General features: G+C 33.8%; 1 protein-coding gene across 3 annotated transcripts; it reads left to right on the top strand.

Annotated features, from left to right (window-relative positions):
- The first annotated feature begins 1,720 nt into the window (after nt 1–1,720).
- ARK3 (armadillo repeat kinesin 3) lies at nt 1,721–12,498 on the top strand. 3 transcript variants are annotated; one of them, XR_842977.1, is made up of 20 exons: nt 1,721–2,137; nt 2,365–2,465; nt 2,556–2,678; nt 3,110–3,295; nt 3,452–3,673; nt 3,783–3,939; nt 4,322–4,471; nt 4,549–4,637; nt 4,894–5,097; nt 5,469–5,615; nt 5,793–5,927; nt 6,030–6,161; nt 6,582–6,720; nt 6,850–6,942; nt 7,906–8,031; nt 8,163–8,288; nt 9,292–9,435; nt 9,621–9,749; nt 9,840–10,203; nt 12,485–12,498. XR_842977.1 is itself a non-coding variant. In XM_011030810.1 (20 exons), exons 1-20 carry the CDS (start codon nt 1,957–1,959, stop codon nt 9,998–10,000), a joined length of 2,715 nt encoding a protein of 904 aa, XP_011029112.1. In that variant the 5' UTR covers nt 1,721–1,956; the 3' UTR covers nt 10,001–10,406. The 3 variants fall into 3 exon arrangements, 2 of the variants coding, with proteins under 2 accessions (XP_011029112.1, XP_011029111.1); XM_011030810.1 differs by lacking the exon at nt 12,485–12,498 and having other exon boundaries at nt 5,469–5,552; nt 5,583–5,615; nt 9,840–10,406; XM_011030809.1 differs by lacking the exon at nt 12,485–12,498 and having other exon boundaries at nt 9,840–10,406.
- The last annotated feature ends 4,384 nt before the right edge of the window (nt 12,499–16,882 follow it).

The raw sequence follows: 16,882 nt of genomic DNA, 5'->3' as shown, positions 1-16,882 counted from the left end.
AAAACTAATTAGAGGACACGTACTCTAACAAAACAATAATGACTTAAATAAAGGACATTAATGCCCAACTTAAACAATAAAGGCATATCAATCTTTTAATTTTTTAGTTTTTTTTGGTTATTGCTAATAATTTTTTTATTTATATAAATAATAATTGGTTTATTTGATTAGATAATTGTATACATTTTTTAATTTATACTTTAATTGTGTTTTTACAAAATAATTTAAATACCTGCAATTTGTTTTTTGTTTTAAATTACAGCACAAAAAGAAGGACGCGCAAAACTATTTGAGAGTCCAATCAGGTGTACCATGTCTGCAGCGAAAGTTTCTCCCTTTTCCAGGGAGGCCTGAGTGGGATCATTGTCTTTTTATTGTCCGCAAAGCTTTTTATCATTGGACCTGAATGACAGAGAAGAAAACAAAGCTAAAGTGTGTGTGACAGTGATTTGAAAGGACAGTTGATTGTCTCACAAGGCAAGAGATTTCCTTTGAAGTTGAGCTTACCTCGATCGATAAAAAACAAGAGCGGATGAACATCAATAATGTTTCGGCTATTACACTTTTTGGCTCCTTTGGGATTTGAATGTTTTGCATACAAATAGCAGCAACATATTTCAAACTTTCACTTGCATTATTGTTCCCCCTTTTTATACTTTGTTAATCAGCTTTTCCTTCTTCTTTTTTTTGGCGCCTTTTCATGCTTGCTTTCTCGCGCCTGAACCTTTTAAATTTGTGGTGATATGTTTCGAAGGTTGTCCTTGTAATTTGAGTGTATAATAATGATGGGTTTTTTTATAAAAAAATATATTTAAAAAATATATTTTTTTTTAAAAATTATTTTTAATATTATCACATTAAAATAATAAAAAATTAATTTTAAACAAAAAAATACAGTGTTTCTAGTCTACAGTGATCATGGCACAATGTGGATGCCGATTGAATTGAAAGGAAAAGAGAGAATTGTAAATTCAAATATTGTCCATTAAAAAAAGGAGAGAATTTTTGTGTTTCTACTCTAAGAATTAATTTAATATAATAATTTTTTTTTTTATAACTACATACCCGTGTGTGTTTGATAAAAAAAAAAACTCTATTGCTTTGCAATTATAATAATTATGAACCACCAAGTATTATTTATTCATGAAAATATCATTTTTAGTGATTATAAACTAACAATATGGGCTCATGCTTAATTTTTTATTAAATAACATATGATTAAGAGATTATATTCATAAATTCTTCAAATAAAAAACATGCCACTAGTTAAAACTTAAAATTTATAAACTCTTAATCATTAAACTCTTATTTGGTATTGTGTTTTAAATAGAAATTGGGTAAATTTTAATTTTTTTATTTAAAATTACTTTTTTATCATTTCGATATACTAGTATTAAAATTAATTTTTTTTAAATAATAAAATATTATTTTTATATATTTACCATTTTGATATACTAGTATTAAAATTAATTTTTTAAAATAAAAAAATATTATTTTTATATATTTTCAAATAAAATATAATTTAAAATTAACGACCAATAATGAAATCGTCAAGTAAAAGAGGGCGAAGGGTCAGTTTAGCCATTTAATCGATCACGCCAAATTAACACGACACATCAAATGCACCGCCACGCAAATCATAACCATAAAATACACTCTTTCTTTCTTTCTTTCTCATAATCTGAGCAAGGGCATTCCCGTAACCTTCGCCTAAATCACGAAGAAATTAAAAACATGGAGAGTGAAATCCGGGTCCCACAATCCATTTCTCCCTCTAAAAACTCAAACCTCACCCACGATTCCCGTTTTTTTCTCTCTCCCTGTAGCTTCAACTCCCTAACCGTTACTCCATTTAATTTTCTCGCTAGCCAAACATAAAATTAAACGAAGACACAGAGAAATCAGATTTACGAGCTCTCTTTCCCGCTCGCTCGCTCGCTCACTGAGCTAGTAAGTATGGCTACTACGGCAAGTATTTATAGAAATGGCAATTACAGTAGGAATTCACTTATCACTAACAATAACAAAGTGGAGAGGCCTCCCTCTGTCAATTCAAACCCTAAAAACTCACTTAAATCCAAGTCATTACGTAAGAGCGCTCCTGCTGCTCTTGGCGCTGCTAAAGATGACACTGGAGGTTAATTATTCTGGCCTTCTCTTTTATCTATCGAGATCTTGCATTATTTCTGATTTCTTTTTAATTTTCTTTAATATGCAACGTTACTCTTTTTTTTCTTTTTTTTTGTGTGTGTAGAGGTTGCGTCTTTAATTTGAATTTCTCTTGTTTTTAATGATTTTCTAATTCATAGAGTGATGAATTAATTATCGAGTTGATGTTGATATTATTTGTTTATTTATTTTTAGTTCCTGGAAGAGTCAGGGTAGCAGTGAGATTGCGACCGCGAAATGCAGAGGAAATGGTAGCTGATGCTGATTTTGCTGACTGTGTAGAATTACAGCCTGAGGTAATTTTAGAACAAAATTGTTTAAATGTGCCTGTGATTTTTTTGTGATTTTTTTTATTTGTACCTAACTTTATTTTGGTTTGGTTTCAGGTTAAGAGGTTGAAACTTCGGAAGAACAACTGGGATTCTGATACATACGAGTTTGATGAATTGCTGACTGAGTTTGCATCGCAAAAACGTGTTTATGAAGTTGTGGCAAAGCCTGTTGTAGAGGTATCGGCAAATGAAGTTTCAAATTCTATGATTTTGTTGAAGCTTTATAATTAGGACCATAGTTTCAGATGCCTTTTACTGGCCCAAATGGGGCTCATTGTCACAAAATAGCAATGTTATCAGAACATGCTTGATTAGGCAATTCCACAAATAGAGTTAGAAATTGTTCAATTAGTTGAATCTCCCGCATGCATAATTTCTAATAGAGTCTCTGATTCATTATTTGTGATGGAACTTAAAATTAATGTTACTACAGATGCTCGTTTTTAATCTAGTGTCATGAACTTCATTAATTGTTTCACTTCTTCTGCTTGTAGCAACGAATTATAAAGACAATGATCTTAGTTTATGTGTTCAATAAGGCTATGTCTTTAAATTTCTTTCCTTCATGGGATTGCGATGACATGCTAATTTGTAATTTGCTATTGCAGAGTGTTCTGGATGGATACAATGGGACAGTCATGGCATATGGGCAGACTGGTACTGGTAAAACATACACTCTCGGACGACTTGGAGAGGAAGACACTGCTGCTCGTGGAATTATGGTTCGTGCTATGGAGGACATATTGGCAGATGTTTCTCTAGAGACCAATTCTGTCTCAATATCCTATCTGCAGGTTGTTGGATCTACAATGATTATTTTTGTATGCATGATATTGTAATTTTCCTCGTTCAATATCTATGCTATTTTATTTATTTGTTTATTTTTTGTATATTTTGAATTTTACAAGATCCAAGGATCTCTAATATTCCTGTTCTTAAAAAATGTGCAGCTTTATATGGAGACCATACAAGACCTCCTCAATCCCAGTAATGACAATATTTCTATTGTGGAAGACCCAAAAAATGGAGATGTTTCACTTCCTGGGGCTAGCCTAGTTGAAATAAGGAATCAGCAGAGCTTTGTTGAACTGTTGCGACTAGGAGAAGCTCACCGCTTTGCTGCAAATACAAAATTGAATGCTGAATCATCCCGTAGTCATGCTATACTGATGGTGAATAAATTTGCTTATACACTTTTTGATGCTTCTGGTGCTTTTGAAACTGCAGCAATCCTATTGAAAATGAGATTTTGACAAGAAATAGGCATCGCAAATGCTTTAGGTACATGTAAAGAGATCTGTCAAGGGAAGAGATTCTGATCTTTCAAGCGAAAATGGCAACAACTCCCGCATGGTTAAAATTCTGGAGCCTCCTATTGTTCGAAAGGGAAAGCTAGTCATAGTAGATCTTGCTGGTTCAGAGCGAATTGATAAATCAGGTTTCATGAAATCAAGAAATGGATATTAAAAGGCCCCTTTCCTGCCTTTCATGTTAACACGGTCTAGTACTATTTTCTTCGTATATATGCCAGCTTTTCATTCATGTGGAAAATTTGTTCTTATCAATACATTTCTAAATCAGACAGCCAATTATCTTTTTGGTAAATTTTGCTTCCTGCATGGTGGCTTGGGGGATGCAAAAGGTGTGTAATTATTGATAGATGGTTTGATTAGTCAACTTTTATCAGTTTTAAAAAACAAAATATTCATCCTTTTTCATTTTAGTTTTGCTTATTTATGGGCCATTCTTTAGGTATATGTTTCTGAGTGTCCAGCTCTCTTTTGCTTGTAAAGTTTGTTTAGTCATCCATTATTTGGCAGGGAGTGAGGGACACACATTGGAGGAAGCCAAATCCATCAATCTCTCTTTGAGTGCACTAGGGAAGTGCATCAATGCTCTAGCAGAAAATAGCGCACATGTCCCAGTTCGTGATTCAAAGCTTACTAGATTGCTTAGAGATTCATTCGGAGGTAATACATTTGCATTAATAGAATTATTTAATCTTCTTATATGATAGGTGTTGCCTGACTTTGTGAAATCTTAACAGGCACAGCTAGGACTTCACTGATTATTACTATTGGTCCATCACCCCGCCATCGAGGAGAAACAGCAAGTACTATAATGTTTGGACAAAGAGTGGGTACCAATAACTGAAGTCACTGCCTGGCGTGTGTAGTTCATTTATTTGTTTTCTACTGTCATGTACATAGCAGTCATTGCAATTATGTCTTGACATACTTCATCCGTGCTGTGATCTTAATAGTGATATGTTTGGCACCATTAAATATCTATACCTTGAATGTTGCATAGACACAAAATCAATAGTGTATTAATTGTTCGCATATTAGCAAAAGCTGCTTGTTTTGTTTTTAAAAGTTGTTTCCTCTCATAGGCAATGAAGGTGGAGAATATGTTGAAATTAAAGGAGGAATTTGATTACAAAAGTTTGTCTAGAAGGCTAGAACTACAATTAGACAAATTTATTGCAGAACATGAAAGGCAGCAGAAAGCATTTGAGGAAGAAATTGAAAGAGTAACTATGGAAGCACAAAATCGAATTTCAGAGTCTGAAAGAAACAATGCAGATGCATTGGAGGTAAGTGTTGTAATAATGAAGTAATAGTTGGTGCAGGCATTTATGTTGCAGATGCATTGGGGTTGCTTGGTTTTTGTTTTAGAATAAAATCATGCCTTCTATTGTCACATGCACAATAATTTCAAAATGCAAAATTTAAACATTGACCTTTCTAAACTCTATGCTGATAATAATTTGTTGCCAACTTATGCTGACACAACTTTCGGATTTTGTGGTTATTTGGATGTTTACATATCTCTCTTGGGATTGGTAGATGTGGGAAAACAAAACTACTTGTACTGCCTATGTCCTTTTTGGCCTCCTGAATTTCCTATGGCATCTTCTTGCTCTTGGCATGGGATATGCTAACTCCCTATGTTCACTTTTGATAGAAGGAAAGAACTAAATATCAGAAAGAGTATATGGAATCAATAAAGAAGCTAGAAGAGAAATGGATGATGAATCAACAGAAGCATGCTGGTGGAGAAAATATACCTGGACTCAAAGATGAAAGTTCAAATGCGATATCTTATGGAAAGGTTGTTCTGTAATTGATGCCTTCTTGTGATGCCTCCTTTTTCTTGAGTCCTTATTTACTTGATGTTCTCCATACAGTATTACTAGAGTTCTCCAAAATTCTGTGGATGTATATCCATTGTCCCCAGCTGTTTGACTAACAATTTTTAGCCTTTGGTTTCTCCCCCCAATACTCACAGGATTCCAGGATAGCTAATATAGAGGAACTTGCTGAAATGAAAAGAAAGCTTCAGAAGGAAACTCTCTTGAGGAAGGTTGCTGAAGGGGAAGTTAATATCCTTAAAAGTCAACTAGCAGGATTGAAGAAGTCAGAGGTATGTTTGACCAGTTCCACTTCCCAGAACTTCTTAAATTTCCGTTATCTGTATCTTTTACCAGGTTGGGTTCATATAGAACTATAACTTCAATGTACTTAGGCATCGGCAAAATCTGATATTTCAAAGCTTCAAAAGATGCTGGAAGATGTGGGTCGTCAGAAAGAAAAGCTTGAAGGGGAAATAGCAACACTGCAAAGTCAGCTGTTGCAAATAAGTTTTGAGGCTGATGAGGTATACTCTTCAAGCAATTTATAACTATAGCTTAGTGAAACCTACCTTGAATCAGATTTTCTTCAGGAACGGTTTGTTTGAGAATTTTTTGAGAATAAAATATTTCTCATAGAAGAAAGTGAGGAAATAAGTGTCTATGTTGATGGAAAACTTGGTAATTACCTGGAAACTTCAAATACAAGCATTTAAATTGTTACAGGTGTGATCATTTCTTCTTGAATCCTAAACTGAGAAAATAGTGAGAGATGATGGTTGCCATGGATTGTAATATCAGTTATTGTAATTCGTAACAAATTAGCAGGCAACAAAGGCATCTATTCTACCATTTTCCGTTGTGTAAATGTTCACACATCAAATCCATGCTAATGTATCCACATGGTATCTATAGTTCAAAGGCTGACTGACATGTTTATCTTTCAGACAGCAAGAAGAATTGATAAAGGAGGGTCTGAAGAAGTTCTTGGTGGTCTAGATTCTCTGATGTTGCAAGTTAGGCAGCCACAGATCAATGATTCAGGAAATGGAGAAAAGGCCTCAATAGCTAAAATCTTTGAACAAGGTAGCAGTCAGTGCTTGGCACTGGTTGTTTATTAGTTTTCATTTTTTTTTTTCTCAATTTGGTCCATGTGGTAGTTAATGGATTTGCTTTCATACTGTACTTCCCTTACAAAATCCAATGCTTCTTCAGTGGGATTGCAAAAGATCTTGTCTTTGCTTGAAGCAGAAGATGCTGATGTGCGAATTCATGCTGTGAAGCTGGTAGCAAATCTGGCAGCTGAAGGTTTCTTTTTACCAACACTTTGCTTTAACTTCTTTATATGGGCATTGCCAACTTATTCAGAATTGTGCTAGTGCTGATCTACTCTTTAGTAGGGTGTCACAAACTTATTAATGCATGTCCTAGTTTATATTGGTGAACATGATGGCATCTAACTCTTGAAAGGCTTATTGCTTTTGAAATGGGGACATCGGTTCTGAGACTTAATCATTGCCAAGCTTCACATCTATTTTGTTGTTTTTTATTCCCTGCCTACTTGATTTGATGAATAAAGAAGGTTAGTTGGGGGGATTTTTTGAATGGAAATAGATGCTGGGCTAAGTTGTGAACTTATGGAGTTGCAAGGGACACATCTTTGGAATGGATAACACCTGTCTCCTTGACAGATTTATGGATTGCAGATTGGATGCGAAGGACTGTTATTTTTTCATGTCATTAAATAATGTTAAGAACTGGCCTGTTTCTAAGTCGAACAGTCTTAAACTTGAGAAGTTGATATTTGTTATACATGCATAAGTTCCCAACGAAGAAGTTTAACACAGCCACAACATGATGTATTAATTAATCTAAAAACTCTACTGGAAGAAGTATGGACTAATCAACTCAAAATGTCTATTGAAAGGTTGCATTAACAAACACTGGAAAACCAAGAGATGAATCATGCATTTTGAATCACACAATTCAAGCTCGAAGGCCCTCACTCATCTTATATTGTTTTGCTAAGAACTGCAGCATTGCATACCAATGTAACATTTATGCACTCAATTTTATTGTGCAATATCAGATGAGTGTTTTGTCGTGTTAGGAGTTGTTTCTCATAATTTGTTTCGATTTATTGATACCTTTGACAGTCTACACCACAAGAAAATTATATTTCTGCAAACACCATGATCTCTTCTAGGGCAAAATGGCCCTGCTTCGTTTTAGATTTGTCCAAAATGATTGCAATTCCCATCTAATATGCAGAAAAAAATCAAGAGAAGATTGTAGAAGCTGGTGGTCTTAAGTCCTTGTTGACACTGCTCAGAAGCTCCAAGGATGAAACCATATATAGAGTTGCAGCAGGTGCAATTGCCAATCTTGCTATGAATGGTGAGTTTAGTATCCATTACTGGAGATAATCAAATTTATCATGAATATCTCGGCGTTACTCTTGCTACTTTTATCATGGGTACTTTAAATTTTGTTTTCACCTCATGCATGTTCTTCATGTATACGATCAGAAACCAACCAAGAGCTAATAATGGCTCAAGGAGGCATTCGTTTGTTATCAATGACAGCAGGCAACGCTGAAGATCCTCAAACACTTAGAATGATTGCTGGAGCCATTGCAAATCTTTGTGGCAATGGTAAGCTTCTTGAACCCATTGATGTTTATTCTGCTGAGTTTGCTAGTTGTCTGCATTTTAAGCTTGTTTGAAGCTTTACTTAATTCTAAAAATGGATATCTGATTAGAGTTTGTTTCGCATGACTGTGGAATGGATGAAATAATAAATAAGCAAACCCTGATCTCATTCACCTCTACTAGAAATCACCCTTCAAACAGACGGACAAAATTAACTGTATATGAATTGTTGGTTCCCGTTTAGGTACTTTGCATCAGTAACTTTAGCTGGTTTAAATTAGCATTTGCAAACGTATAGGAATCCAATCTTATGGTTTGCACCAGCTAGATATGATTATAAATGCAAATATCCGCCTCCTTAGATGAGTAAAGTAGTGGTTTCTCTTGAATTAGTTGCCTTAGCATCCAAATTCACCTGAAAAACTTGGGAGCTGTGTAAATTTAGCAGCTAAGCTAGTTGTTGATACTGTTACCCGAGGCTTGTATTATTAAGGCCTTCATTTTGTTGGCTGGTTTCTGTACATGTTGGGATCTGTACAACTGTTCATTCAACATGACTAGCCTATTTTGCATGGACAGTGCATAAAAGCATGTTACTGAGCTCATGCTATAATGCTATGCCAAAATTAATATGGTCTCATCTGAACTGAAGAAAAATTCAAAGAAGCTTGATATAAAATTCTTTGTTATAGAAATATGTTGTGTGTTTACATGAATCTGTATGGTCTGCCAATTCACTTGAAAACTTGACATTTCTAAGGTTTTTGGAAATTTTCAAATGTTAACAAAAATATAAATAGCTCTAGTTCTCGAAATAGTTCAGTTTCATACAAGTTTTGTACATAGACAAGTAATCTGAGGAAAATGATGAGGCAGCACATGTGAGGTTTGAATGTGAGCTTTGTTACAACTTAAGGCTACTACCAAATTAAAAATTTATTCAAGTTAGTCTATCAGCTGGCATGCTGTTGTAAGCTTTAACCTTGTACCATGATGAATTATTCAGATAAGTTGCAGATGAAGCTAAGAGGTGAAGGTGGCATCAAGGCTTTGCTAGGGATGGTTAGATGTAGGCATCCTGATGTACTTGCACAAGTTGCCCGTGGAATAGCAAATTTTGCCAAGTGCGAGTCCAAAGCGTCTACTCAAGGTACGGTACATAGCATAGAAAGAGGCCTTGGTTAAGTTTGTCTGTATTTGGTTTGCTCTGCTTGTCGTGGAATTGTCTACTAGACTATGCACCCAAAATTGTTTGTGCCGTGTTAAAATCCAAGTGAAGCCTCTCCTTGTCTATGACACTTACATGAAGCATAATGTCGGCACTTAATTGTGCAGGAACCAAGGCCGGAAGATCTCTTTTGATTGAGGATGGAGCGCTTCCATGGATTGTACAGAATGCTAAAAGTGAAGCCGCACAAATCAGGCACCATGTAGAGCTTGCGCTCTGTCACTTAGCACAACATGGTAATTTTGTTTCCCTTCTTTTGAAGTTTGAACGAACAAGCTGATCGCCCATTGAATATCATCTGAGATGCTAGCCTTTACTCCATGCAGAAGTGAATGCAAAAGACATGATTAGCGGAGGTGCACTCTGGGAACTGGTTCGTGTTTCACGAGACTGTTTGAGGGAGGATATAAGGACACTTGCCCATCGAACGCTGACTTCCAGTCCCACTTTCCAAGCTGAAATGAGACGACTACGAATAGATCATTGATGAATTTGAAGTGGCTGGTTGCGTTGAAGATAAACTAGAGCGCATCAAATACAAAATTAATTCCTTGTGAAATGATGGATCTCTTTTGACAGAAAAAAAAGCAGGAAGGCTTTCAGCTAATAAGAACTTGTCAGCTCTGTTCCTGTCTAAGTCTTGTTATACTCGGGTTTGTACTGTGGTCTGCCGTAAGTTTGAGTACAGAAGTTACCATCTTGTTAACCCTAGTGAGACCTTCCCCCTCATTGCTGGTGGGGAGTGTATAAATTTGTTTGTAGATGAAATGAACAGGTGAACACTAACATGAAAGTATTTCTTGTAAAAAAAAAAAAAAAAAACCTAAGATTGATTTGTGCAGTAATTTGTTTTGAATAGCAGGCTTTGACTCGTCATAAAAGACAATTCCTTGCGATCTAAGATTTCATTTCTCTTCACCCTTTCTTGTCGCGTTCCCTTAAAAACATGAGAGGAGGCACCCGCAGCCATAGGTGTTACCAAACTGTGTATGGTAAAAACTGAAAACTGAAAACTGGCTGGAGGGTAGGGTGCACTTAAACCGAAACAGTCACAATAATTAAATCATTAGGCCGACAGGCTCATAGAATTAATCGATAATTTCAATCAAGGTTCTAGACATCAAATACATGTGCACACATGGCTTCACATCACCTTTGACAACAAGGCATGAGCTCCTCCGAAAGCCCAAGCCCATTTATGTCTCCTTGGCTATAAGATAAGGGTATTCTTTCTCTTCCCCAAATCCCATCTTGCTTTCAATGATTGAATCCGAGACTTTCAAATAGAAAACCATTTATGTCATAATTTTGATACGTTCACATGGTCAATTGTATGCGGATGGCGAAAGACAATAATTTATCATGCTAAAATTAATGTTAGAAAAAACAAAAGGCATCATCTTTTGTTACACGAAGTCACATCGTTAATGATTTAGAAAGGTGAGCTTTATAAGAAATGGATTTGTTTTCCTGTTGATAAAACCGAATCCAACAAACTGACCATATTTATTTTTTTAGTATATATATATTTTAGAGTTTAATTTTTAAAAAGATATTCTAGAGGCCCAAAAGCTATAAACATAAACTTTTATAGATATTAATTATCAGCTATTTTTGTCTACAGATATTCGATATTACTATCAATTACTTTAATTAAAAAGAATTGATTTACTCAAAACTAAAAGATTAACATATTATAGATAGATACCTTGCTACTAAATTAATTAGATTTTTTGGTAGCTCACCACCTCTCCTACAAATTAGACAACTATCTATTTTGATTTTATAAATAAAGCCACTAGGTTATCTGTCCTCTTCAATTACCAATTCATTGCTCTTTGATTTCATTATAATCGGCCTATATCTTCTATGATGTGTACCAATAAACAAATCTTTCTTTTTCTTTCTTTCGTTCTCTTTTTTTTTTTTTTTTTTTGTGAAAGACGCTCATAATTCCTATTCGATCAAGACACATCACCTTGAGAACATAATTGATACCATTTTTCATGTTTGTACAATTTTCTTTTCAAGAATATGCAATAAAATTTTCCTTTGAATTTTTGATTTCTACAATGATTAGTGATCTACTGCTTTAGAGGTACCAAATCATATATTAAATAGACTTCCCTGTTCTAATGAGTTATTAGTGGTTTTATTAATCAATCAACTCAGTGGAGGAGATATATCAAACCCCGTCAATAGCCCTCACAAATAATATATAAATATATATGAGATTAGAATTAAAAAAATTCATGATAAAAACAAAGAAATAAAGATCAAATATATATTAAGAATGTACAAACTAGGTAACAAAAATAACACAATTTCAATTTCTTCCATATTTTAGATATGAAAAAATAAGTAAATTGCAGAACTATTTAGCATTATCTGCAAAATCATCATTAAAATCTAAAATTAAAGCATTGTTGTGCGTCATGCATGAATGGTAAAATCCTATTACAATCTCGTACGTGATAAAACATAAGGATTACAGGAAAAAATAAAAGGAAAATAAAAAATATTTATCTTATTATAGTACCTACTAAGAAAAAATGTCTTTTAATGAAATGCAAATAGCATTTAGCTTTTATATTTCTATCCCTCTATATATCTTTAAAGGAACTAACAAATTCATGTCTATTTGAGATGGATAGTTAATCGAGTTGCCCAACACTAGCATGAAGGATGACAGTAACTATCAAACATTAAATCCGTGTACAAATTTAGATTATCTCAACTCGTAAGGATCAACTATATACAAGGTAAGCTTTGTTTAAAAAATAAATTTCCTCCTAATTTTTTTCTCTAACAATATTCCTAAAATTAACTTGAGTGAAATAGTATATAAATCAATTTCAATAAAAAAAAATACAAAAGACTTGTCTCGACTAGGAAGGTGTTAGTGAATGTAGTCTCTCAAAGTGTGGATACTTTTGAGATAGAAAAGGAATGAAAGAAAAAGAGATCCAAGTTGTATGATCAAGACGTAATATCACCAATTAAAATAGCAAAGTTTAAGCTCCTAACATAAAAAGAGTTGGTTTCAAAGCTATCAAAATTAATAAAAGTGAACTTAATTCATATAGACTTTACTAAAAGAAGAAAACAATTGGTAGTTTCAGGTCCAAGAACCAATCTTTATTTTGCAAATTTAGATGAACAACAAAAAAGAGTGATGGATCAATATTTTTCATATATGTTTTTTACCTGGATCCTCATTGAGAAAAACCAGTGCAAGGTGGATGATCCAAACAAACCATGGGTATAACTAAATGCTGAGTCCAAATATTCATGAATCTGAATAGGCTATCTAACCTAGCATTCTTGTGCTCAGCTAAATATTAAGCCTAATTATATACGGGTTTGACAAGGCTACTAAACCTAGTATTGTTAGACTCAGCCAAGCATTGAGCCCAATCATTCACAGGTGTGAAAAAGGTTACTAAAACTAGCATTTTTAGACTTCGCCAAATGCTTAACCTAATTATACGTGTTTCTGAAAAGGCTACTAAACACATTATCTTTGGACTCGACTAAATGCTTAGCCCAATCATACATGTGTCTAGAAAAGCCACTAGACTCATCGTCCTTGAACTAGTCCAAACAATTAGTCCAATTATACATGTGTCTGGAAAGGTTACCAGACTCGTCATTCTTAGACAACACCAAACACTGTTTTTCTTATGATAAAGTCAAAGATTTTTCTCTAATAAAGTCAGAGATATTTTTTTCATTAAAATTATAAGGGAGATTTTACACTTTCCCCCTTCTCTCCATAAAAAGATTCATGAGCTATAAATACATAAAAGACTTTTAAGCGAAATAGATCAAAATATTTATTCTCCACTACATATTTCAGAATAATATATTTTTAAGATATTATAGCTTTTCCTCTAAAACAAATACTCACTTACGCATTAAAGAGTCTTTGAATTCGCCAAAGAAGGTCTTTTGCAGGTATTAATGCACCATCCACTTGCTATCTCGATTAGGTAGAATGGATAAGGTATTAACTGATAATATAAGACATAGGCTTTGCTCCCAAGCTACTTGAATTTTTAGGACATCATCATTGACACCGTTTGTGAGAAACATTTTAAAAGACCATTGATTGTTTTTTTTCAAGAGTTAGGTTATTAACATCCCTAATCACCACCAAAGGTAGATTATAAAAAATTCTTGAAGACACTAACTGTACCATTTATTTTAACGAGCCTACAAACTTATTAAAAAAATGATAAAATGATCCACTTGTTGAGATGTAACTAGCTAAGATCTGGCTGGTAATATCAAAACGCTTATCTCATGAACCCTTAAAGAGAAAAGGAATATTATATTGAATATATACAAAAGGGGGCTATAGTCTTAAAATGATAATGGACAGAGCCTTGGGTTTACTGGCTAATACATGCAGTCTCATCGGGCATCTGAGTTTGTACTCTTTTGAATGAAGACAAGCAATAAATTCTATATCCTTAGCACATAAACTATTAGTGGTGTAATTCTCATGGGCTTGAGGTAATCTTTTTCTCTCCCGAGGTTCCCTAGCAGTAGTAAAAGAAGGACTCATACAAGAAAAGCTACTTGTTTCCCTATAAGAGGTGGATGATAGTGTGTCACCCTTTCTTGTTCTTGGATCCAATCTAATAGACCCCTATCCTTGATTGTTTTTTTCATTCTTATGTCAGAACTTGAACTCTTTTTTAGGGGAAGCAACATCTCTATTTTTAGAGATAGATTTGACTCTTCTTAGATTTATTTTTTCTATTTAAAGGCAAGAAAAGGAAAAAAAATAAAGATGAAAAATACCAAAAATAAGTTTTTTACTCTTAGATTAGAATAAAGATAAATTAAGGTCTTTTCTATATAGTAGTTTTTTAGGAACCACAAAAAGTGAAGGTAAAAGAAAAGATAAAAGTAAGAAAGACTACAATTATAAAAACAACCTTTTTCACTCATGTTGTTAGATGAATGATGACCTTTCGTGTCATCTAGAATCTCCATAAACCTACTTAATTATTGTATTAAATATAAAGCCATCATTTTGCTTCCTAAGGAACACCTACCCTAATATGGGCAAGCCACCCAACCAAAAGGATCTCAATAGTTCTGCGTGAGATAAACAAGATCTCACAGAACTTAGAATCTTTCATTAAATCTTTTTTGACCTTTCAAAATATTTGAATATTGAATACTCAAAGACTGTAGGGACAACTAATGGATAAATGTGTTTCATATATGTTTTTTACTTGGATCCTCGTTGAGAATAACTTGGGGCTAGATGGATGGTTCAAACAAACCTTAAACACAGCTAAGCACTATGTTCAAATATACATAGGTCTGAAAAGGCTACCAGACTTAATATTCTTGAGCTCAGCCTAACACCGAGCCTAATCATACTCAAGTCTGGCAAGGCTACTAAACCTAACCTCCTTAGGTATAGTTCACACATAGGTTTGACAAAGTTACAAGACCTAGCATCCTTAAACTTAGCCAAGTGCCGAGTCTAATCATACATGGGTCTGGCAAGTTTACCAGACCCAACATCCTTAGACGTTGTCAAACATTGCTTTTCTTTTAATAAATTCATTGATTTTTTCTGATAAAATCAGAGATATTTGTCTTTGATAAAGTCAAAGATATTTCCCTCTAATAAATCAAATATATTTTTCCTTACAAAACTGCGAGGGAGATTTTACAATTTTTCCCTTCTCTACATAAAAAAATTCATGAGTTATAAATACATAAGAGACCTTTCAGCTAAAGAGGTTGGAATCTTCATTCTCTATCATATATTTATTTTTAGAAGAATATCTATCTAAGATATAATGACTTTTCTTCTAAAAAAAGATATATATTTAAACATCAAAGAGTCCTTTAATTCACTAGACATTTTATAGGTATCAGGGCGCCAACCACTTGTCATCTCAAGTAGAGAGAATAAATTAGATTATCAGAACAAAAAGATTAACTAATAATCTAAGATATAAACTTAGCTAAGTGCCGAGTCTAATCATACATGGGTCTGGCAAGGTTACCAGACCCAACATCTTTAAGCGTTGTCAAACATTGCTTTTCTTTTAATAAAGTCATTGATTTTTTCTGATAAAATCAAAGATATTTGTCTTTGATAAAGTCAAAGATATTTTCCTCTAATAAATTAAATATATTTTTCCTTACAAAATTGCGAAGGAGATTTTACAATTTTCCCCTTCTCTATATAAACAAATTCATGAGTTATAAATACACAAGAGACCTTTCAGCCAAAGAAGGTGGAATCTTCATTCTCTATCGTATATTTATTTTAGAAGAATATCTATCTAAGATATAATGACTTTTCTTCTAAAAAAAATATGTATTTAAACATCAAAGAGTTTTTGAATTCACTAAACATTTTGCAGGTATCAGGGCACGAACCACTTGCCATCTCAAGTAGAGAGAATAAATGAGCTTATCAGAATAAAAAGATAAATGAGCTTATCAGAATAAAAAGATTAACTAATAATCTAAGATATAAATCTTGCATTCAAGATATTTAGATTTTTTGAGATATCATCAGGGAAGATAAAGGAGAAAAGAACAATAAGGCATGCAAAATTTGAATGTAGCTAGTAGTGTCACCAAAGAAGAATGTAGACAAACCTCAATTAACTTCAAATATTGCTTTTACAACAAAGCAAGTTTTAATTCAGTGCGGATAATCTGGGTATGTTTTCTTTAATTTATATGATCTTGAAATTACAGGTGTCCAATCCCTTATTCTTTGAATCCAAATGAGAGACAATATAATGCCTTTCTTATGGAAGTGCTATGGTTTGCCTCGAAAAGGAGCTAGTTCATATATAGCAGTGCAAGTGTAAACCAGCACCCCCTGTATATTTTCATATATCTTTCTGTATCTCAAACCCTAGTAACTTCTCAAGTAAAAGACATGAAACCTCCAAGCCCGCACCTCTTTGCTCTTCTCGTAAATAGTTTACACCTTGCCTGCTCCTTGAAACCGTCACTAACCAGCTTTTAATTGAACCTGCTTTGACCTTATCAGCGTGGCAACACTAAATATACTACTCTCATTACTTTTATTACTCTTTTATTGTAGTTATGAGGAGGAAATGATAAAAAATGTACCTATATATATAGAAAAATTGTGTTTTAATGTCTTGGTTTGAGAGAGGAGAGTGGGTTCTGTTGCTAAGCTTTTTCTAACAAGAATGGACTGAGGGAATTTCGGTCCCAAATGAAGGCACAATGATCAAACCTCGTAGGAACATTATTATAAGAGAGTTCAAGAAAAAAAATTGATAGAAAGAGTGTACTTCCCTCCCATTGTTGTGGCTGTTTTTCTCCCTTTTTTTCATCGTCGTCAAAA

The sequence above is a fragment of the Populus euphratica genome, unplaced genomic scaffold (assembly GCF_000495115.2).
Source record: "Populus euphratica unplaced genomic scaffold, PopEup_1.0 scaffold48.1, whole genome shotgun sequence".
NCBI classification, from domain to species: Eukaryota; Viridiplantae; Streptophyta; class Magnoliopsida; order Malpighiales; family Salicaceae; genus Populus; species Populus euphratica.
This window is presented reverse-complemented; position numbering and strand designations above follow the sequence as displayed.